This window comes from Ceratotherium simum, chromosome 1 (assembly GCF_057802395.1).
Source record: "Ceratotherium simum simum isolate JZ-2026a chromosome 1, ASM5780239v1, whole genome shotgun sequence".
Lineage (NCBI taxonomy): Eukaryota > Metazoa > Chordata > Mammalia > Perissodactyla > Rhinocerotidae > Ceratotherium > Ceratotherium simum.
The window spans coordinates 18,605,496-18,630,437 of NC_141900.1; the positions used below are offsets into that span (position 1 = coordinate 18,605,496).

General features: G+C 40.0%; 1 protein-coding gene across 3 annotated transcripts in view; it reads right to left on the minus strand.

Moving 5' to 3' along the window:
• Positions 1-24,942, minus strand: part of PRKAR2B (protein kinase cAMP-dependent type II regulatory subunit beta) — a 107,257-nt gene that overhangs the window by 42,645 nt on the left and 39,670 nt on the right. For all 3 annotated transcript variants that reach the window (XM_087438633.1, XM_087438587.1, XM_004439292.3), the window contains exon 3: positions 3,055-3,107. In XM_087438633.1, the coding sequence (XP_087294759.1) occupies positions 3,055-3,107 (53 nt within the window). The remainder of the gene's footprint in view (positions 1-3,054; positions 3,108-24,942) is intronic.

Sequence of the window (24,942 nt, forward strand, 5' to 3'; positions counted from 1 at the left end):
ACAGCACACACCTGCTACTGTTTTACTGTTAAGTGAGTCAGGCCCCCAGCGTGGCTGGCTGCTAGGCTCAGGGGCTCACAATTGCTGCAGGCCTCTGGCCTGTGAGGCTGTTGTCAGCCCTCTCAGGAACATAGCTGGGTGGGGCTGGCCCCATGCATGCCAGCCCACAGTCATTTCAGGTGTTGGAAGGTGGAGCAGATCTCTTATATGGCTGCCTGAGAAGGCCCACAGCACAAATCAGCTGCAGCTGACAAGCCCCACTGCCTGCTGCCCGCACACCCCATCAACGCAGTCCTGTCTCACGCACATGCCTCACCCTGCCAAGGAGGACCCACTCCTTAATCCTGCCCTGGCTGAGCTGGATTAAATTGGTGCTCCAGTGGGTGGGGTAAACCCCTGCGCTAACAGGCCAGGGGAAGAAATCAAATGGCATCTGCCAGTGTCTGTGTCAGCACACCTGTATGTACTAGGTCACAATAATGGCTGCGTCCAGTGTCTCAGTCCCTCGGGGGGTGGTCCCACCAGCCTCCTGCCTCTCTGAGATGTGCTCAGAGCTTATCAAGTGAGTCTCTCTTACCAAAGGACTGTGCACTTCTCTTTCTAGTGATTTTGTGTTGGTTTCTGGAGCAGGTGAATTTGTGCATGGGCCTTTTAAGAGCAGGCTTTTCTTTCTCTTATGTTCGATAGCTTCTCTGGGGGTATTCCCTGTTGGTTTTAATAGCCAGCAAAGCCAGATATTATAACACTTGTCTTGGTTGTGCTGAGTTCAAAAGCTGCTTATTGTGGCAGAGCTCTCCTGCTTGGATCCCCCACACCTCCAGGAAAAGCTTTGTACCTTAAGATTGTTCCTGGCCGTGAAGTGCCGCAGCTAGAGTGTGGCTTTTTCTTCAGCGGAAAGGTATTTCTGCCTCTTCCACCTCTGTCAGTGCTGTCCTTTGTTGTGTAGGTTCTTTTTATCCAGTTTCCAGTGCTCTCTCGGAGGTAATTCTTCCACAGGGAGTTGTAAATTTGTTATGTCCATGAGAGGAGGTGAGTTCAGAGTCCTCCTATGCCGCCATCTTCCCAGCAACCTCCGTTCCTTATTCTTTACCCTATAAAAGCTTCCTTCCTTCCACACCATTCTGCACTTCTCTGGACTCTTGGGAATGGAGACTGCTGACTTCATGAAATGAAGTTTGTTTGTATCACCTAAATCGTCTTCTTTAATCATTTTTTAACACCATCGTGCAGCTGGCTTTTCTTCTTTCATCAACTTAAGTCTTTCTCCCCGACCCATTCACTTTGTATGAACCCCTCATACAAAAGCCCAGTTTTTTCTCCTTCTCTCTCTCCTGCTGTTTCTGTTCTTGGTGAATTGTGAATTCTGGGATTTTGAACTAAGAGACACAGCACTAAGAGCAACTGCTGTCCACCAATTTGTAAGGGAGACCTTTCAAAGACTCGAACATAATACTCTAAGTTCTGCACCCTTGCTGTGGAAGGACCCCAGAGGTGGGCTGGTTCTTAGCTACAGCTTGGGCTGTTTTAACTCTTTCTGGAATTCTATAAGACTTCCAAGCATATTTCCAATGATTTTTCCCAATATTTTCTTTTTTATTTTTACCTCAATATGATTAGGTTCTTTTATGCAGCCAAATGAAATCTTAACTGGTTATGGCTTCCCCAGCAAAACGGTCAGAAATCAGTTGGGGAGATCCAGCCAAATCACTTTACCTATCTCCTGGACCAAACGGTAGCTAACAGTTTTCGAGTCTATGAGATACTGTATATTGTTTTCAAACTGTATTTTAAAATGTTATTTAATCCAGATTTTTACTAATTTAAACCAGTTCATCAAATTTATCTCAATTACTCAGCTTCATCATGTACATTTATAAACGAATATAAAGAATGCATTCAGTTACCCATTATTGTTTCTGCTAGATACTTAAATCAAGTATGCGATAAGGGAGGTCTAGTTTTTCAGACTACACGGAGTGGTAAGAGCACATTACACATTAGCAAAGATATCTTAATCCTAAGGCAACTAATTTTCAGGCTGAGACTTGTGGACTTTATCAAAATAATTTACGTTCTGATAGTGAGAAATGAGCTCACGCAACCCTGGAGCTGAGACTCTCCACAGGGATGGGAGTGAAATGGGATTTCCTTCAAGATTTTCTGTGTCATGTAAGGCTCCTGATCTTTCTGCCACTGGATTTTACATGTATTTCAGGGAGCTCAATGAAGTAGTGACTTAGGGAAGGAGCACCTGCTTTTCCATATTAAAACTCAGTCTTATTTGAAGTATTTTTCAGAGCTACAGAAATAGATTTTTGTTTATATTTTTTAAGCCAAATAGAAAAGGGGAACTTTTGCAAAGTATGTACTCAAAAAAAAGGTAAATTATTACTTGCCATTTCCAGACACTGTAATCTCTTATTTAGTTTACTTTTTACTAAATAAATAATAGAACAGAGCGAAAAGGACACAGCTTAACAACTACTTCAAACCAAACTGGACAAATTCTTACAATAACATTAGGACCCCCAAGAAATCAGTTCCTGAGCAAACCCTTAGACTCATAGATTAAAAAAAACAAAACAAAACTGCTATACTAACACTTTACATGTAATTTTACTGTGATTTTTTTTTGTTTCAGAGTAGGCTTCCATTGTTATAAATTAGTAGGAGCAAAAGGTTTTTTTCCCAGTATTTTTCATTACTAGAAAAACTGTCTAAGAAAAATAACATTATCACTATGAGAAAGACAGTTAAAAACATTTTTCATCACCAGGCTGTATTTTGCAAAAGAAAGAAAACCACAATCACAGTGAGCTTTTAATGTTCATCTTTCCTTTTATCCAAAGAGAGACAATCTTTCGATAAATGTAATCCTCAAGACTTGAAGGAGAAGTAGGCTATCAGAGATGAGACCAGGGAAAGAAACAATCAGGATAATTCCGTGATGGCTCCTGTTAACCTATATGCCTGTTAACATCTTTTCTATGATTATTTTCCTTATCTGATACAGGAGTATCAATTTAAAATGAATTTATTCAGTGAATTACATACCCTGGACTCTGCATCATCTTCTTCTTCATCAGGATTATAAGCTTCTGCACACACTATAAAAATAAAAACAAACATTTTAAAGATTCTTTCATCAAGAAACATACTATAATAACTATATCTTTAAAAATCAATGAACGAAAAGAATACCATGGTGTAAAAAAAGCATTAATTCACCTCATCCATGGCAGGCAGTCTACCTCCAAAAACTGGTTTCCTACTGCAATTTATAAGTAATTTATTAAAATATAAAGCTGTATTTTAAGATGCTGATACCTGCTTTTTGCTTTTTCTTATTCAGAGAAACAGAGCTTAAACTTTTCTACCTTCATTTCCAAGCTACAGAAATGCATAAGATCTAAAAATTACCTAAAAGAACAGACACCCAAAAAAAGTCTAAGTCTGCCATGAAATGACCAATTTAATTATATAGTTATGAGTAACTTTCACAAATTACCCATAATCCAATCTTCGAGGAGCAAATACTATCCATATTTTGCATATTCCTTTCCAGGCTTTATTCAGAGTTGAGCTTATATTACATATGCAATTTTAAAACCTATTTTTTTCATTTAACACTGTAAGAATTTTGCATGCCACAAGAAACATTTTGTAAATATTGTTCTAAGGGCTGCTTATTATTTATCATAAGCTGTAATTAATCACTCCCCTAATGCTAGACATTTAGCTGGCTTCTATTAAAACAACCTTGCAATAAACATCTTCATGCATAAATACTTGTCTACATTTCAAATTATGCCGTAGGAATTATTTCCAAATGTTATTTTGCGGGCTAACAGGTATGACAATTTTTAAGGCATACTTATCACTGAGTTTCTCTCCAGAGTGGTTGTACCCATCCACTGCCCTACAAAGAACGTGTCAGAAGACTGTAAACTGTACAACGGAACTGGATGTTATTGCTTAAAATCTTTGCCAACTTATATGAAAAAAGGATTAAAAATTTTTAATTGTTATTGAATTTGAAAAATTTTCAAATGTTTTTAGGTTGACTCTATTTCCTCATTTGTCCTTATGTATGGGGAATTTATGTACGTATTTGGTGTTTTTTTTTTTTTTTGAGGAAGATTGGCCCTGAGCTAACATCTGTTGCCAATCTTCCTCTTTTTCTTTTTTCTCCCCAAAGCCCCAGAACATAGTTGTACATCCTAGTTGTAGGTCCTTCTAGTTCTTCTATGTGGGATGCCGCCTCAGCATGGCTTGATGAGCGGTGGTGAGTAGGTCCACCCCCAGGATCCGAACTGGCAAACCCTGGGCCACTGAAGCAGAACATGTGAACTTAATAACTGCTACGCCATTGGGCCGGCCGCCCCCCCAACTTTCTTTTTTTTAAGAAACCTTTTTTTTTTTCAGGGAAAGATTCGCCCTGAGCTAATATCTGTTGCCAATCTTCTTCCCCGCCCCCACCCCCTGCACTCCCCAAAGCCCCAGTGCATGGTTGTATATCTTAGTTGTAAGTCCTAGTAGTTCTTCTATGTGAGCTGCTGCCACAGCATGGCTACTGACAGATGAGTGGTGTAGTTCCGCAACCAGGAACCAAATCCAGGCTGCCACAGTAGTGAGAGCGCCAAACTTTAACCACTAGGCCATCAGGGCTGACTCTATACCAGTTTCTTTTCCTTTTCTTTCTTTTTTTTTTTTTTTTTTGCTGAGGAAGATTTGCCCTGAGCTGCCAATCTTCCTCTTTATTTTACGTGAGCTGCCACCAAAAACGCCCCAGCACGGCCACTAACAGACGAGTCATGTAGGTCCATGCCCGGGAACCAAACCTGTGCCACCAAAGCGGAATCACTAGGCCATCAGGGCTGGCCCTATACCAGGTTCTTAATACTACTTTGTCTGTTATATTTCTCACAATTGTTTTATCCAGTTTGCTTTTTAACTATAATTACAAAGTTTTTACAGATTATGCATGTTTGTTTATTTTTAATGTAGTGAGATCATGGAAGAAAATTCCCCAATATGACTTAAACCCACTGTTAAACATCACAAAAGAACCACTGCTTTTGAGCTTGGAAACCTTTCCTTTATTTGCAAATCTAAAGATTTGTTACTTTTCTTTTAGTTTTCTAAAGGTAGATTTTTTTACATTTACTCTTTAATCTCTATGGACTTTATTCTGACATAGATGTAGAAATTTAAAGAACAGAGGCCAGGCTGATAAATGTCTTTTATGGGGCCTCAGGATGGCACCAAGAGTATCAGCATCGTTAGTACTGCCGTTACATTATTATAAAACCTGGGGCTAGCTTTCTGTTCCCCAGACACTGCTCCATGTACCTAGACCAGCGATTCTTACCTAGGGCCAATTGTGCCCCAGAGAGGACATTTGGCAATGTCTGGAGACATTTTGATTTCACAACCGTGAGGGTTTAAGGAGAAGCTACTAGCTACTGGGCAGGGGCGGGGAGGCCAGAGATACTGCTAAACCTCCTACAATGCACAGGACAGCAATCCCTCCCCACAACAAAGAATTACCTGGCCCAAAACGTCAATAGTGCTGAGGTTGAGCATCCCTGACCTAGTGCATATTTCTCATTCCATCTCACAACAACCCTAAGATAGGTGTTAAATCACTACGTGAGAGAAGAGAGGCTAGGGCATAGAGAGGTTATGTATCTTGGCCAAGATCACACAGGATTGTCTGGCTGGCTCCAAAGCCCTTCTTCTTAACACTCTTCCGCACTTGACTGCTTTGGTGTACTCCCCAGCACAATGCTGGGCCTTCAGCCTTCTGTCTCAGAATCTAACAGAAGGGGACCTGTCTCTCAGGGGCGGGCTCCCATTAAAGAGCCTCACTGATGCGCAGCACCAGAATGCCAAATGAGTAACTAACTTCCCGAATGAAGTATGGAGTCAGCATGACCTGCCAGCTCTCTCCCTGCAGGAAGACCACAGAAGAAGCCAAATCACAATTACAAGGCTGCTTGGTGAGAAAGAAATGGGAGGAAGAGAGTTTGCCAAATAAATTGAACGTTTAATGGCATCCGTCTGAGACAGCCTGAGGCACTCGCATACACAATCCAGAAGGTCCTGCTGATGTGGCCCTGACACTTTGTGTTGGCTTCAACTCTCCAAAAGGCATGAGTACATCTGTGTCTAAAGCTTGGCTCTCTAACTTTCTGTTTCTGTGGATGACCAGCCTCACAGGGAAGACTGCTACATAATTTGCAGGGCTCAGTGCAAAATGAAAACATAGGCCCCACAATGACAATTAAGTATTTCAAGAGGGCAACAGCAGAACATTAAACCAAACTCAAGGTCCTTGTGAGCGTGGGGCCCAGGAAGTCAGCCATGCTCTGGGATCAGTCCATTCAATGAGGTGACCCAGTAGGCAAGATATCTGGTTCTTTAAGGGAACTTGTTATATATATATAGCCTCTGACCCATTAATGTTGATCTTAAATTTTAATTCACAGAGGGTAATCTTAATCCTCTAATTTCTAAATTTCAAGCCCCTAAACTCTGACTAAAAATCATCGAGAGTAAGAATCTATTATTTTTCTAAACATCTCACCAATTATCCCAGTATTATTTAACACCTTTCTGATGTGTGATACCTACTTTATCACGTGTGTGTGTGTTTGTTTCTGGGCTATCCATTTCATTGAACCATTTATTGTGCCAATATTACAAGGTTTACTTCTTGGCATTTATGTGCAATTGTTTCACTATATTGAAATTCATCAACTACCCCCCTCCTATACCCAAATCAAAACACAGCATTTGCAGTTTTGTACATTGCCGTGGTGACTCACACCTTCTTCTCTTCCCTTACACTGTTTCCTCTGATTGGAATGCCCTCCACATTCTCCTCTCCAATCCATCCCTTCTCTCCAGCCCCAACTAAAAAGCCAGATCAAGAGTCACATGTTCACCTCACACCTACACAGAGCCTATTCAGGAAACCCCACTTTGGTGCCCCCTTTGCACTGTCCCAACACTGGGGGCAGAGCTCATTAGGATCACTTACCACACCTTACTAAAGATGTTACTGTCTGTTCGCCCCTCCAGGCCCAAACTTGCAGCCCTTCAGGGACTGACTGTGTGCTCTCGTTCATTTCTATATTTTCCTAGCACTGACCTGTTGCACTGCCTGGCTCAATGCACAATATTTGAATGAGTGACTGACTGATGAACACACAAGCTTGCAAGGTCCTTGGGGGCAGAGATGATGCCTCTTTTAAATATCCCCCAATAGTCTACCTGTATCATAGACTCTCAAACAAACAGAAGTAGAATGAATGAATGAATGAATAGTTGTTCTTTGTTAAAATGCCCTACACTGTTTGTCCAAGAAATGCAGACAGACAGGATGAGTGAAAATGAGGACCTTTTGTCTTGTCACCAAGGGGCCTGGCACAGGGATTAGGAGCTCAGTAAATATCTGTACAATGAATGGAAGGCTCTATGCCTGGATGGACCCTCAAACCAAAGCCTCCAGATAACTTGAGCTGCCTCATATTCTTTCTGAAATGTATTCACCCCATCCCTCCTGGGCAGTCTAAAATTGAGCGTGAAACTGTATACTCCATTCTTTGTTTGGCAATTACCCAGTAGTGAGGGACAAAGTCTTAAAGTGAACCCTATACTGAGGTTTTCCTGTTATGTTGTTGTGGGAGATCAAGATTTGGCCACCCCGAAATATATCTCTTTACCTTGATTGTTTTCTCTGAGGAACATTTGACCTCCCCCACTAACTGCCTAAAGAATTTGACATGGTGACTCCTTCCTGGAACAGATCTTCTATCATGATGGCTGTAAAGATAATGTAGGATAGAGGTTACAATAGGAAAGGCACCAAGCCCCTTTTATCAAAAACTCTGTCTCTCCCTGACCACATTATCTATAGATGACCCTGAAAAGAATTGTCTTCCTGCCCTCTGAAGTCCCAGACCACTACCCACCCCCAACACGCTCCTCGCCTTTAGCTGCAATACTTAAGCAAGCAGCTTAGACAGAGGGACGAGTTGCTCATTTCTGAGTTTCTCCCATGTATACATGTTATTAAACTTGGTATTATTTTCTCCTGCTAACCTGTCTTGTTAATTATTTGGCCAGCCATAAGAACCTTAAGGAAAAGGGCAGAGGGGGATTCTCCTTCTTCCCCCGACATTGTGTATATATGTATTTGGATAACACATTAGTCATCTAGAATGACCCAAGATTTTAAGTAGATTCTTACCTTGCAGACAGCGTAATGTGCATTGGTGTAGCCAGACACCTGTCATGGTTTGTAGGACAGAACAGGAAAGTGAGAAGTATATTGACTGCATCTTCTATGGCTTGGCCCTCAATCTTTTCATTATATATATATAATGTGATAGACAAGGGGTAAGTGGTTTTTTTACCTTCTGACACCAAATACATGTTGTCTTTTCCAATACCACTTCTCCAACTCTCTGACACCCACTGGGTATCGATCAATTCAATTCTGATACTGTCTACCTGGAGTCAGCGTCAGATCCCACAAGTTAAAGGGCTCAGTCCCACAAGACTGCCCCCATTTCAGACGCCAATCGCAACTCCCAGGTTACCCATTCTTCTGACCAACCAACTATAAATTGGAGATTCCCAAGACCCCCTCCTCAGGTTCAATAATTCACTAGAATTATTATCAGAACTCAAGAAAATGCTTGCCTTACTATTACTGGTTTATTATAAAGGATATAACTCAGAAAATGGAAGAGATACACAGGCAAGATACTGGGACAGGGGCACACAGCCTCCATGCCCTCTCTGGGTACACCATCCTTCCAGCACCTCGATGTGTTCACCAACCCAGAAGCTCTCTGAACTCTGTCGTTTAGGGGTTTTTATGGAGGTTTCATTACCTAAGCATGACAGACTAAATCATTGGCCATTGGTGATTAACTCAATCTCCAGCTCCTTTCCCCTTCCCTGAGGTTGGGGGTGGGGCCTGAAAGTTCCAAGCTTCTAACAAAGGTTTGGTCTTTCTTGCCACCAGCCCCCATCCTGAAGCTATCTAGGAGCCCCTCAGCCAAGAGTCACCTCATTAAAGATTTTTATTTATTTATTTTTTCCCCCTAAAGCCCCAGTAGATAGTTGTATGTTATAGCTGCACATCCTTCTAGTTGCTGTATGTGGGACATGGCCTCAGCATGGCCAGAGAAGCAGTGTGTCCGTGCGCGCCCGGGATCCGAACCTGGGCCGCCAGCAGCGGAGCATGCACACTCAACCGCTAAGCCACTGGGCCGGCCCCAAGAGTCACCTCATTAGCACATCAAAGAAACTCTTATCACTCAGGAGATTTCAAGATTTTAGAAGCTCTGTGCCAGGCACCCTGGACAAAGACCAAGTATCTTTCCTATCATGCAAACAAGGGGTTACACCAACCCCCAGGGTTTTTCACCAAATGCCCACTAGACTTTGCTGGTAATGTATAAAAATCAGTACAGTCAAAACAACTCTACATTGGACAAGTTTACATAACCCTTGTTGGCTTTAACAAAGCTAACAAAGAATAAAGGAGCCAGACTGAACTCCACGAACCACTGGGCCCCAGCACCTGGCCCAGAGCCTTGCACACAGTACACCCTCAATAAATATTTGTTGAGGGAATAAAAAGCAAATATAGCCTGAACAGAAAGACTACCTGGTTTCGAGGCCTTTAACCTAGAAAAATACTGACTTCTGTAAAATATATAAAATTTACATTTCCAATGTTCTCAACGCACTAAGATTTTAGCATACTTATTTAAATGATAATCAGCTTAAAATAAAGCTATCACAAAAGCACAGGTGTATTAGACAACAGAGTTCTGATTCAATATGGTTAAACTTAGCTTACTGAAGTGGAAATGCCCTCCTACAAAGGGAAAAAAGTTACTTTTTACATATACTAGTTTAAGGCATGCAATCTCAAACAAGAAGATTAGCTGGGGGAGGGGGCAAAAAAACCCTTACTCTTTTCTTCGTATAAAGCACAGATATACATACAATACATAAACAGATATACAGTATTTAAAAACTCATTGGGGGCAATTAGGAAGAAAACGTCTAAAAAGACTTGGGGGAGAGGCGATAATAAAAATAAGATTGAGAAACACTAGTACGAGGATACACTAGTTATAGCTAAGTAAAGGGAAGAGGTACAATGACAAGTCAGCAGACTTTCCTCTTCCCCCATTCATTCACATTTCTGCCCAGGTCATTTGCTCTATATCTGCTCTGACACATTAGTGATAATCATCAATTTTAATTCACAGAGCAAAGGCATTTGGAGAACATGTCCAAAATACAGAAGCTCACATTTTGATCCCAAGTCACATTCAAGCAAAAGGACTCATAGAAAGTCTTCTTCACTAAAAAATACAGTTTTTGAAATGTGGGAGATGATGCAAAGAGTAAAAGAACGATGCAAAGCATATATATTAGCATTATATGTTATAAATAGTGTATAACTTGTTTTGTCTATGTAATTCTGTTTAAACTATTTGTTCTCTAGGCGCTCACAGCCTAGAAAGCCAGACAGAAATAAAATAATCACATTAGTATTAGTGCCATGATGAAGGTATGCACAAAGTGCTGAAGGAATACAGAAGAGAATGGAGGGACCAGCTGCTGAGAGGACAGAGGAAGGCCTGGCAAGAAAAGAGGTCCCCTGAATTGTTAATGAAGAATGGGAAGAAGATGACCGAGATTGCTCTGTTCACTGTTGTATTTCTAGCACTTAGAGTAGTGACTGGCACACGGTAAATGTTAACAAAAATGGTTGAAGAAACAAACAGTGATTTTAAGTGGTGAGAAAAGTATTATCTTCTTTTGATCCTTAGACCTATGGAAACTGCATCTGTCAGGGTAGGCTGGTTTACACTGCAGTAACAAGCATCCCCAAATCTTTATGACTTAAAATAACAGAAGTTTACTTCTTGCTCACACTGTATGCCCATCCCAGGACAGTGGGTACTCTGCTCCACGTGGTCTTTACTGAGGGCTGCAGGCTGACACAGCTGCCACCATTTGGAATGTCACCAGTCCCCAAGACAGTAGCAAAGTGCTCACTGGCTCCTGATGGGGTTCAAGACAGAGTACCCCAAAACATGGCACCTTGGTGTATTGACTACATTAAGCTGAAGGAGTCTGAGAAAATGGCAGAAGCAGAAAGGTCCCTCTGAGTCCCCCTTGCCCTCCCTCCTTGAAAGTAGGAGTATTCTCCCACATGAAAGGGACCCTCCCTGTCCCAGGAGGAAGGGAGGCATCTTCATCACCAGAGACAGGGGGTTTAGGGCTGAGGAGTCTGTATAAACAAACCGTGTTACTTCTTCTCCATTAACAACCCATAGCCCAAACCCCTTTGCCTAGTCAGTTCCTCACAAATTTGTTCTGTTGTCTAAAAGGTATAAAAGCTTCCTGCTCTGGTCACTTCTTTAGCTCTTCGATTTCTTGTGAAGGCTCCCACGTACATGTAAAAATTCAATAAAATTTGTATGTTTTTCTCCTGTTAATCTTGCCAGTTTAATTCGTAGGCCCAGCCAGAGACCCAAAGAGGGTACAGGAGAGATTTTCCTTCCCTACACTCCTAAAGCTTCTGCCTGGAAGTGATACATGTCACTTCTGCCAAGAAGGTGGATCACATTTCAGAGGACAAGTGACATGGCCATTCCTAACTTCAAGGAGACAGGGAAGAGTAATCTTATCATGTGCTCAGAGGAGAGAAAGCCAGAATACTGTGAAGAGCCCTAACGTCCAAAGGAACCATCTGACAGCCCTTCCCTGAGAAGGGAAATGGAGGGAGTATTGAAATCAACCTCACAGTTTACTTACAAATAGAGAAAAAAAGATCTTGACTTATAAATCTTCAGAGTAAGGCTCATAAACTCTGAACAGAATCATTACAATTTCCTTAAAACTGCCTTTAAATATTAATTGAATATTTAGTTATTTAATATATAACAATATTTTACTATTTCCTGCATCAAAATATTAAGTTATTATAATCCACCATGCTACAGTCTATATTTCAGCTACGAAAAGAGCAATATAAATATATCCTGTAGCTATCTTGCAGAAATGTTGGCAAGGTTCATTAAATAGCACTTAAGCGAATATTTAATTCCCAAATCAGCTGTGTCCACGTCAGCAGATTTTAGCCACGATAGTTTACTATATAACGCTGTCTTGGTAAAATGATAGAAACACAGTTTCCACTTAATCTGGTTTGTTTTGCCTCTCCCCAGTGGGGCTTTAAGAATCAGTCCTTCATAAACCACCTTCTGGTTCTCTTTAAAACTGTTTTAAATCTTTATTCGAGTAGGTTCCTAAATCACCAGACATATAATTACCAATCCTAAAAAACTTCTATAAACTTTTTCCTGTTCCTTCCAGTATAAAACAGTCTACTATCTTATAAGCATTTTAGATATATTAAACATTTCACTAAACTGCCCTGATTCATTACAAAACCATTATTTTTGTTGCCCTTTAACAAGAGAGGTATTTAGAATAAGACTGCATAATTTACCAATTCCTTTCTATATTTTTATGTTTCTAAAAATAATTTTCCTCTACCTGTATACCACTCCTCTTTAAGCGACTGTATGATCAAGAATCATTCATATCTCACAAATAAACCACCATGCTCAGGACGCTACTGGATCGGTGTCACTAAGATACGTAAACGAGCAGTGATAGAGAGCTTCAAACAAATGAGAATTTGCTCATCATTTGCTATTTTCCTATTACTAAAGCTACAGAAACCAAAATATTCTGTAATCTGTGTCAAAAAAAATGTGTGAATTTTTCTTCAAAAATGCCGCAAAAAGAAAAACAAGGTACTGACTATGTCAGAACCCATATACATGTGGTAGGGAAATTTTTATGCTAGACCTGGGTTCCAAAGTATTTAATAATTTTAGTTATGAAGTATGTGGACTATTTCCAATCCATTTTCTTTCCATCACATGCTCCACACGCATGCATTCAGTCTATAAAGCATCCACCACCTCTTTTAATAATTAACTCACTTATAAGGAGTATGGCACAATTAAGAGGACAAAGCATCCAATAGGTTCATAAAAAGAATTATGTCAACATGGAATGTTTCTGTGAGGATGAATCCCAGAACAGGACAGGGTCAAACACTCTACCTAATACCACTACTCATACACTATGAGTAGCCTGCAGGATTCAGAGAACAGAGGAAATACCATACGAGCCCTCACTCCCTCTCACATGGAACAGTGGTCCCCTGGAGCTACTAACGTTCCTTTCTTCAGTACAATGAAAGAAAACTAACAATGTGCAAGATCCAAGAAAGGGCAAGTGCATGTAATCAAAGAACTCAATTTCTGGGTATTTTCCAGTCTATTTAAAGTAAATTCTCTTGAAGAGAAAGTATAAAAACTTACAAATGACCAAGAGTAAGATAAATAGATATAATAAAAAGAGCCTGAAGAATAACTCTGGGAAGAATATATTTTGATAACCATTAATATTTCAAAGCCCATGGTATGTGTTTGCTACTAATCCCTAAGTCCTCAATGATATTCTCCAAAACTACTAAGTAGCAGACAGTAAGTGGATGCGTTTGTACTGGAGGACAGTACTGTAATAGAAATTACATTTGCGCGTTGCTGAAAATGGTCTAATGAGGATCTCGGAGCATTATATTTGATATTAGACTCAATGTCTACCTCAATCTTATAATAATATGGCTTCCTCTACACCGTGAATACTTAAAAAGCACCTTCAGAGATACAGTACAGCAGAGTGAGGAGTGTGGCAAATCCTCACTGCAAAAGCAATGATAAAACAAGACAAAATTCTCACACACAAAACAAAACAAAAACATTTCAGAACTCTGGAATCAATTAAAGGCATACAACAAACTGAGAAGCATTTATTCATGAAAAACCAGCCAACGTCAAGTTAGAACAGTGGGAGTGTATCGGAAAGACACTCCTGTGTTTTCCCTTTACTCACATTACTACCACACTCACAACACTCTGATACCACACGTGTGAGTTGATTCTCACACTGACCAATCCTTCTATACCAGCTGGGTGTCCTACAATCCAATTCAGTTCTGACACTATCTACCTAGAGTTAGTGTCAGATCCCACAAGCTAAGGGGTCAGTCCCACAAGACTGCCCCCAACTACAGGTGCCGATTGCAAGCAGTAGGTACCCAGGTTACCCACAACTTCTGTCTGACTTGGCCATGCAATGGAGGTTCCCACGATGCCCTCCTTAGATTTGATCATTTGTTAGAACAGTTCACAGAACTCAGGGAAACATGTTTATCAGTTTATTATATAACAAAAGATATGACACAGATGAACACCCAGATGAAGAGATACATAGGACAAGGGCTAGAAGGGCCCCGAGTGCAGGAGCTTCTGTCCCTGTGGAGCTGGGATGCGCCACCATCACAGCATGCAGATGTGTTCACTGAACCCTGTACTTTTGGGATTTATATGGAGGCTTCATCACGTAGGCATGATGATTAACTCAATCTCCAGCCCCTTTCCCCTCTCCAGAGGACGGTGCGTGGAGCTGAAAGTTCCATGCTTCTCATCACGGCTTGGTCTTTCTGGTGACGAGCCCCCACCCTGAACTATGCCCGAGCCCACCAAAAGTCTCCTCATTAGAACAAAAGACATTCCTATCACCCAAGAAATTTCAAAGGATTTAGGAGCTCTGTGTCAGGAACCAAGGTCAAAAATCAAATATTAGAACAAAAGATGCTCCTAGTGCTCTTATTACTTAGAAAACCACAAAGGTTTCAAGGGCTCTGTGCCAGGAAATGGGGACGGAGACCAATATATATTTTTTCCATTATTTCACAGGAGTCTTATGGCATTCCTGCCTGGGATCGCTATCCCCCCGTACCCTCCTCAGTACAGTCAGCAGGGTAGTTCTACAGCTTTGCTGCTGGAGGAGGCTAACTCGATTAAGCGTAGAGCACAAAAAAACCCATGCTCAGCAACACAGTTGGTAATGGCGATCACAGTGGCAGACCAACAGGAAGGCTAGTAGCTTACCTAGCCTAAGGTTGTGGTCTTGGCTGTGGCAAACATCAGACCAACAGACTAACCAGAAATTAAACAAAAAAATGAGTCAGCCACAGAAGGGTTTCATAAGCTGTCCAACCATCCATGGCCCACTGGAAGGCTGTGCGGGCATGCAAGAGAAACTGGACAGGGCCCACGCCATCCACATATCTCTGGCTGTCCATGAGGCTGTAGCACATGCAGAGAAGACAAAGATGGCAATTAGAAGTTGGGATACACTTTAAAACTACCTGAAAAAATTCAATAGAACAAAAACACACAATCCGATTAAAAAATGGGCAGAGGTGCAACTACGACATACAACTATCAACTGGGGCTTTGGGGGGTCAAAAAAAAGGAGGAGGATTGGCAATAGATGTTAGCTCAGAGCCGGTCTTCCTCAGCAAAAAGAGGAGGATGAGCACGGCTGTTAGCTCAGGGCTGATCTTCCTCACAAAAAAAAAAAAAAAAAATGGGCAGAGGATCTGAATACACATTTTTCCAAAGAAGACATAAAGATGGCCAACAGGTACATGAAAAGGTGCTCAACATCACTAATCACCATGGAAATTCAAATCAAAACCACAATGAGATATCACCACACACCTGTTAGAACAGCTACTATCAAAAAGATAAGAGATAAGTGTTGGTAAGGATGCGAAGAAAAAGGAACCACTGGTGCACTGTTAGTAAATTAGTGCTGCCACTATGGAAAACAGAATAAAGTTTCCTCAAAAAATTCAAAATAGAACTACCACATGATCTAGCAATTCCACTTCTACATATTCATCTGCAGAAAACGAAATCACTGTCTGGAAAAGACACCTGCACCCCCATTTCATTGCAGCATTATTTACAACAGCCAATGCACAGAAGCAACTTAAGGGTCCATCGATGGCTGAATGAATAAAGAAAATGTGGTATTTATATACAATGAAATACAACTCAGCCATAAAAAGAAGGAAATCCTACCACTTGTGACAACATGGATGGACTTTGAGGCCATTATGCTAAGTGAAATAAGTCAGACAGAGAAAGACAAATACTGTCTGATCACACTTACATGTGGAATCTTAAAAAAAAACAAAAACAAAACAAAAACTGAACTGATAGATTCAGAGAACAGATTTGTGGTTGCAGAGGGAGAAAAAAGGTTACCTGAAACTTGAACATGCTCCCCAACTCAAATACAGATCCACCAGCTCAAGGCATTTAAATATAACCTCTAACCAATCACTGACTGACCACTAAGCCATGCAGACACAGGGGCTAACAATGGAAAGCCCGGGTTAAAAATTTTTTTTAATTGAAAAATTTAAAAAAGCAGAGACATTAGCAGTCACACATCATAGTGGAGATAGAGTCCATAGATTTAGCCCAGGAAAGTTACTAAAGAAAATCTAGCAACAACAACCTTGAGATGGAGAAAACCAGAACTCAGAATTGCTATAAAATATAATCTAAAATGCCAATTTTCAGCAAACTTGTAAGGCATGCAAAGAAACAGGAAAATGTGATCCATAAGCTCTTGGGGCGATTAAGCAGCTGTTATAAGGGGTCAAGGTAATGACTACTAAACTATTCACTATTACCTCAACACAATATTATTTCACGTGGTTTGCTCAACTGGAAATTTATCTCTGCCACTCCCCATTCCCACCTATCAAAATCCTCCTCTTCTCTCAAGCTCTGCACAAACGCCACATCCTCCCTGACACTCTCCCCAAGCACACAAATTAGGATTAAATGTTCCTTTCTATGTAGAAACACAGAACGCACCTTATTTGTGTCTTTATTTCAGTGGAATCACATATTATGTGGGGCTAAATTCTAAATACAATACATGAGGCAAAAATCTCCAATAGTCAATGTTATTCTCAAAAATCCCATAGGAAGCCATTGCTGAAGATGGTCATATGGTCCCACAATAAGTCCCCAACAATGGGTTTCCCCTCCAGCATTAACACAAATGATTTTTCTTCTGTTGAGCCCTAGAAGTTGTTGCAGGCTTACATTTAGAAGCCACATTGTGTGGAGAATGGATACCTTTAAACCCTAGAAATGCTCATACTCTGAGAGGCATGCAGAAACTGAGCAAGCCAGCAGGAAAGGTAGATTCACATCTCCCCTCACCCACTGAGGGCACACACTCACTGAGGGGAAAGCCTACCCATTCCTTTGTGCTCACGGTCTCTGGAGAATGTGTACAGTGGAATCAGACCCAGCTCTGCTGTGCCGTCCTACAACTATCTGGCAGGACAGTACGGGTACATGGTCAGCTCTTCCAGGGACTTCGGCACAAGCTAAATCTTATTCACCTGTAGCAATCTCACAGTATACATAGAATAGTGTCCCGCAGATAGTGACTTAATGATAAATTTAATTTTTAAATTTAACTGAAGTTACAGCACAACCACCCAGATATGAAATCGTCTCTTCTACAGTTATCAGAGTATAAACATTCCAAAACAAACATTTTTGCACAAAAAAGCTGTTCTCTCACAAATTAAAAACCCTTGAAGTCTAGTGGAAAAAAAAAACATCCAATCTGATTTTAAAATGCAATATTTTTGCATAATGTGAGGGAACCAGGGGGTTGGCTGCTCTTAATGTACTGAAGAAAATAACATCAAAAAACAGTTAGTAGGAAGAAAATTACAGTGACCTTTAGCCTCCCACTTTATCTCTGAAATATCTGTCTTATAAAGTATTACTTCTTCTTTGGAGCTTTTTCCTTTAGTAGCTAGGTGAACTGATATGCAAGATAATAGTTCCATTCTTTTGAATAGAAGTGACATTTATCTGGCATTGTTATTTATTGTCATTTATGTATAAAGTATTATATTATCATAAAACGGTAATGCTTCTTAACAGGAAAAGACACATCCAAGTGGGTCACCTGCAGTCACACAGGCAGGTGGTGAAACAAGTGACTTCCTCATACAGAGCTCAGGGCTTGTCAACTGTCTCTGATTTGCAAATGTGCTAGTACACAGCAGATGTCCCCTTAGGCTGGAAAGAAAGCTCAGAGGGACAACGGAGAAGCTGCCTTCGACAAAGACAGACAGAAGGCTTCTTCAGGGCAGCCAGTCTAACCTAATAATCAGCCAGCAGACATGATTCTAATAATCACGGGATCAGCTAAAATTAGTCCCAGGTGAGGTCACGGTTTCTGAGCGCCGTCTCATAGCAGACCCCAGATGGGCAAATGAGACAACTTCCAAACCAATCCAGGCTGGCTGGGCTAATTAATTAGAACCTCTTCCTGGGATTTTTGTGGGCTTGAATCACAGGGAACGTCAGGTCAGTCTCTTTCTGGTGGCTCTTGCTGTAAAGCGTGGAGCTTCAGTGGTTATATCCCCACGATATTGAGAAGCAACTGTAGGGGAGGGAGACTATCCTTTACCCACTCTGGGTCCTTTCTGGCTGGGCTACAAATTAAATTGACATGAGACTGAATAGCAGGAGAAAATCCAACAAAGCTTTATAACATGTATATATGGGCGAGACCTGGGGAAACTGAGTATATCAACAAAATGGCGGAGGTTCTTTTCTTAAACAGATTCACGTAAAGACGAAAGAGGATAATGGGGGTGGAAAGGTCAGTTATGGGAGATTACCAGAAAAGCACAGTAAACAAGAGTAAGGTTATTATGCAGATTTAAGGCCTCGCCTTCCACACTGATAAGTTTCTAGAGTTGAGGTCATCCTCCCCTCTTCCCAGTACAGAGAGGGAGACACCTTTACAAATGGAGATTTCCCTTACAAATACAAATGTTTGGTAAACACAACTGTTATAAGAATGGGCTTAGCAAGGACCCTCCCAGTCTATCGATACCCAGAGTTATCTATGGTGATGGTCTGTCCTGGCGACAGGCCTCTCATCTTAGGTTCTTTTAGGTAGTTTGGAGGAAGGTCAAATGTCCTTCATGATTCTTCTGAGCTTTTGTCTTCCTCTTGAAATAATCTGCATACCAGAGTGGCACATCTCGGGGCAGCCTGCCCTGAACCCCATCACAGCCTATAGCAAGAGACAGAATCAGAGGCAAGACATGGAGAGATCCCTAACAGGGTTCAAAACCCAGGTTCCAGTTGTTCCTGAGGCCCAGCTGCATTCCTGCCCTCCCTGTGGCTTGGTGGTTTTGTCAGCCCCCACTACTATTTCAATAAACTTTCCATTTTCACTTGATTGAATTCAATGTGCATTTCAGTCTCTCACAACCAAGGAGACCTCAGAAACTAAGGGGAGCATTGGTTCAAAAAGATCAGGACAACGGAGATAACAAGATAGTAAAAGTCCAATCAATTACCAAAAAGAACTAAGAATAAAACCATAGAGCAGTCATTGATAAGGAAGTGGTATTTGCAAAATAACAAGTTTAAACTCTAGAGACTATTGAGTGGAATTCTAACAACAAAGGTGGATGATACGTAACTTATAGGCCAAGTGTGGTTCCGACAGGAGTACTCATGATTATTTATCTATGATATTAGTCAGAGAACGTAAATGATAAAGGTAGTCTGCGAAATTGAAATTATTCTCTGCCACCAAACCTTTGCTGTCTTGCAGAACAAATAAGGTTGGCATTAGGTCTTCAATTTAGTTTTTATATTCCATGAATTTCAGAACCACTGGCTGGTATTTTTTTAAATAGCTTTATTATTTTCATGAAAAAGATACATGTACCCTGCAAACAACTCATTTTTTAACTATTAAAATTTTGTTTATCATATGCAAAATGCCTCTGGCTTTAGCAAAACTAACACATGGAAACAACTTTTATTTATTGACTATTTATTTGTAAAGTCGTCCTTCGTGTTTACGACAATACAAGTACTAAATAGGGTGTCCCTGAACTTTACTAGCTTGCAACATGGTCAGAGAGATTAATTCATCTGTTAAGGCAGGAGTATAAATTATTATCTGTGGTTATACAGAGAGTGACTGATATACACGATGGGGAAAGAGCACAGAATTCAAACAGACGGAGACATATCCCAGCTCTGTCATTTTTTCCTACCACTTATTAATTGTGTGACCTTTGTACATTACTAAGCATTATGAATCTCAATTTTTCTCATCTGTAAAATGTGGCTATGAAGACTTACCTCACGGAGTTGCTGTGATTAAATAAATAAATGCCAGCTGTATAGGAATCACATGAGGAGTAAATCTTGAAAAACAGATTGATATATTTGGCTTAAGCTATCAAAAGACATACGGTGAAGTAGAATAGACAAACATTCATATATGCCTGTGAATGAGTAAACTCCAGGCCTTTGCACACGCAATTCCCCTGGAATCCTCCCCCACCAAGCCCCACCACCCTGTTCTTCCTAGATCTTAGCTGAAATGTCACCTCCTGGGAGAGGCATTCTCCCCCGTGTAAATAAGTGTCACATTTCACTCACTGAAAGAGTCACCCATAGATTCTCACTCAGGATAACACCTGGGTGGGACTTTAGCCCCGAAGAAAGTCTGCGCTGAAGAGCACACATCCAGAGGGAAACTTGCTGGGTTCAAACTCCGACTTCACTCCAGACAAGCTGAGGGAATTTGGACACATTGTTTAATTTCTCTGGGCCTCAGTTTGCTTGTCCCTAAAATGGGGATAATAATGGTACCTTAATCAAAAAGTTGATGAGAGGATTACACAACCTGTTTTAAATCAAAGAATGTGGAGAATACAGTAGGCAGCCACAGCCTAGGTAGATGGGAGGGTTTGTGTTAGGGGTAACGGAAAATAGAGTTACAGAGGAATTGAGCACAGGTTCTTGAGGGCCTTGAGTCGAACGTCAATTTAAAATGTTTAGACTTTATCACAGGTGATATGTAGGATACTATGACAGAGACGTGCCAGATGAACTAGAAAAGAAGAGGAAGACTAAATCAAGAGAGACCACCCAGCCTTGCTACAGCAATCTGTGTGTGTGTTAAGTGGAATGGCGGCAAGAGAAAAAGAAAGTAAGGAAAAGCAACAGTGAAAGTCAGCACTAATCCAGTGATAGACTCGAGACAAGGGCCAAGGGCATTAAGTGTACACATTAATAATTTAATTAACAGATATGGTTTCTATCAAGAGCTCACTACAGTACAATAAAATCTGATTATCACATTACACTGAGTTACTGAACACCAGAAACAAATGCTTCTAATGAAAGAAACGTGGGTTTTAATAAGTATAAGCAAATAAGAAGCAATATCATTTTTAAAGTAATATGAAAATAAGATATACTATGCTTATGGTACAGAATACAGAAGTAAATTCTAGCACAGAAATGTAATATACCAATGTTATATAGAGAAATTTTGAGAAAACAGTCTGTTCTGATGCATTTTTTGTATTTAACTCTTTCAAGAAGATATTTTTACAAATATTAATTTTCAGTTATGCTGCAAGCATCAACTTTCTTCAATGTTTGCCTAAATGATGATTTCAAATAAAAATTATTTGAGATACAACAAATTTGGCATTCTGGTAAGAAAAAAGCTAAACGTCATTTACAGGGAACTCAATTTAGCCCCTCTACCTGCATTTACATCTTTCACTGAAAATTATTAAGACTGGAAAATGTATAGAAGGGAGGAAACTAATAGTCAGTCAGCCCCTTCTATGTCCAGCACTGTGCTAGGGAGCTGTGCTCATTTAATCCCGACCACCACCTCAGGGGGAGGGGGCTCAATGCCTGGATTATCAATGAAGACACTAAAGCTCAGGGCTCACACACAGCCAGTTTATGACAGAGTGCTGCGCTCCCTACCAGGTCTTCAGACGCCAACCCCCTACACTGCCCAGTCTCCCGGGTCTGCAGGAAAACAGCATATCATGGACAGCGAAGAGAGGGAATTCATGAACCAACCAGACAGAGAGAGAAAAGGTGAACAACATTCATCATTACTCTAAAATACCTTTCTAAAACACAACCTGTTGTACCCATGAAGAACCTTCATAAACTATGAAGTTCATGTCTTTATTTTGTTTCCACAAGAATGTACTCTTCATGACAGTAGGGAGCTTATGTGTCTTGCTCACCACAGCACTGCTCCAGATCTACAACAATTAAGAATTTCCAGTACTGGAGACACTCAATAAATAGTCATTGAATGATAGTAGATTCCTCTTGTCAACAGAAGTATTTAAAAGAGCACATGGTTTGCAGACAGAATGCCTGAATTTGAATCTTGTCTCTGCCACTCTGTCCCTGTTACCTTGGGCAAGGACTTAATCTCTGTGTATCAGTTTCTCTACCTGTAATACTAGAACAACAATAGTACCTGTTGTATAGAGCTTCTTTAAGAATAAAATGAATTCATACATTCATTTTTAAAGCACTCAGAACAGTTCCTAGCTCACAGAAAGCCTTCAATAAATGGTAGCTATTATGATAGTTCAAAGTGTTTGTCATTGGAATTCCAGGTTCTAATTATATACAAGTTTGTATACAGAATGGACCCATGGAACCCAAATTCTTACTTTTTCAATATAAAATATCTTTATCCCACGCATATCACACTTCTAATGCCCTTAGTACTTCTGAAGTTAAAAAGGAAGAAGGAAGAAAGAAGTTGGATGAAAATGAAAATTTGACGGATGAAAATGATTTTAGGAAGGAAAATCACGAGAAGTGGTTGGCACAAATGCTCTTTATATATTTATTTCATTTCTCTGCTAAAGTCCCAATCTAAAATTAATCTTAAGTAATAGGATTTGTGTCATCGAAACAATATAACATACTATTTTAGAGCTGCAAATGCCCTTAAAAGGTACAAATTAGAACATAAATATTTTCCTATGTATGAAAAAGTTTTATTGCAGTTTTACAAAACTACACTGTGATTATTATTTTAAAAGCCATGAAATACATATAATCCCAATACACATGAAAATACGAGGCAGAAACAAAATGTCATTTCCCTACGCCATTTCTTGCTCCATAGTTGGATGGAACAATGGCTGCTTGTTATATATACTGACTAGTACATCTGAATCATGGTAAGTGTCTCTTGTTGGGGTCAGGAGGTATTTCAACCAACAGTTTATAAATAGATAATTCCTAGCTCTGATCCCTAATTATGCACCTACAACAGGAAAGCACATTCAACAATGTTCCCTGAAATATACCTAAAATTCAGAGCTTGATTCTGTGTTAAAAAATGTGTTTTGATTTGTACTAAATAGTTGGTAAATGTTAGTCATATAATATGACTAACAATTAATGTAATTACCAAGCACAGTTCATTCTAGGAATATAAAGACAATTCAATATTAGAAAATCTACTAATACAACCTACCATATTATTCCATTAAAAGAAAAACCAAATGATCATACGGATGCTATGAAGGCATAGCATTACAAATTCTATTCTTAATTTTTTAAAAAATCTCAGTAGTATTAGTAATGCTACTAGCAAACATATATTCTTGCTATATTTTAGGAAATGTGTTAAGTATTTTACGTTGATTATCTCATTAACCAATTAACAGTACCCCACGAGTTAGGTACTCTTACCACCACATTTTATGGATAATGAACTGAAGTTCAAAGACACCAAATAACGCTCTCAAGGTCAAAGAACTAATAAGTAACAAAGCCTAAATCTGGAACCAAAGCCATCTGATCTCAGAGCTCAAACACTTAACAAATCAGTAAGAGAAAAAAAAATTGAACAGGCAGTTCTCAGAAAAAATAAATACAAATAGTCAACAATAATGAAAAGATGCTAAGCCTCACTCATGAATAAAAAAATGCCAACTAAAACCTAAGTGACCTATTGAATTGATAAACATTTAAAAATTCTGTAATATTCAGTGTTTTACACTAAGTTAAACGTAAGATGAATACATAAACTAGTATACTATTTTAGAAGGCAATTTGACAATGCCTATACAAATTTCACATATTCGTATCTTTGACTAAGCAATTCCACTTCTAGAAATATATCCCATAGATGTACTTGCACAATTACGCAAAGATACATGTACCTAAAATTTAAATACCCATACTATTCAGTCATTAAAATAGGAATGACGTACATCTAGATATAAGGACATGAAAAGTAATACACAATATACTGCTAAGTGAAAAGGCAATGTGCAAAGTTGGATATAATTTTAATTCCCGCTAAATACGTACATGCATAAAAATGTCCAGGCAAGTACTTAAGAAACCATTAACTGTGGTTATTTCCAGGACCAGGATTGGGAACAATGGGAGACACAAGCACCTTTAGTTTTCATTTTACACCCTTTTGTACTATTTGACTTTCTTACCATGAGCATGTATCAATGTTATAATAAAAAATCTCCAAATGACATAAAAGGTATATGTACACACTGATCACAACTATAAAAAACATGGATATTGATTCACAAAGATTCCATTTTAGAAAAAAATTTTTGTGTGTGTGAGGAAGATCAGCCCTGGGCTAACATCCATGGCCATCTTCCTCTACTTTATCCAGGATGCCGCCACAGCATGGCTTGATAAGGAGTGGGATGGTCTGCACCCAGGATCCAAACCTGCAAACCCCGGGCCGCCGCCAAAGCAGAGTGTGAGCACTTAACCACTACGCCCCCAGGCCGGCCCCCATTTTAGAAAAATTTTAATAGCTGATCTTAATATATAGTGGAAAACATGACCTCACCATTAGAAAGGTCAAAAAAAAAAAAAAAAAGATCCTGACTTACTGTTGCTGAAGATAGGGGAGAGCTAGAAATGATCTCAAATTAAAATGGAGAAAATTAGGCAACCATCACCTCTCTCCCCTCTCTCCATCCACACCCCCTCCCTTGGTCCTTCTCATCTCACCCTCTTCTTCGGAATCACCATGGAGCATCCCACACATGCTTTTAGA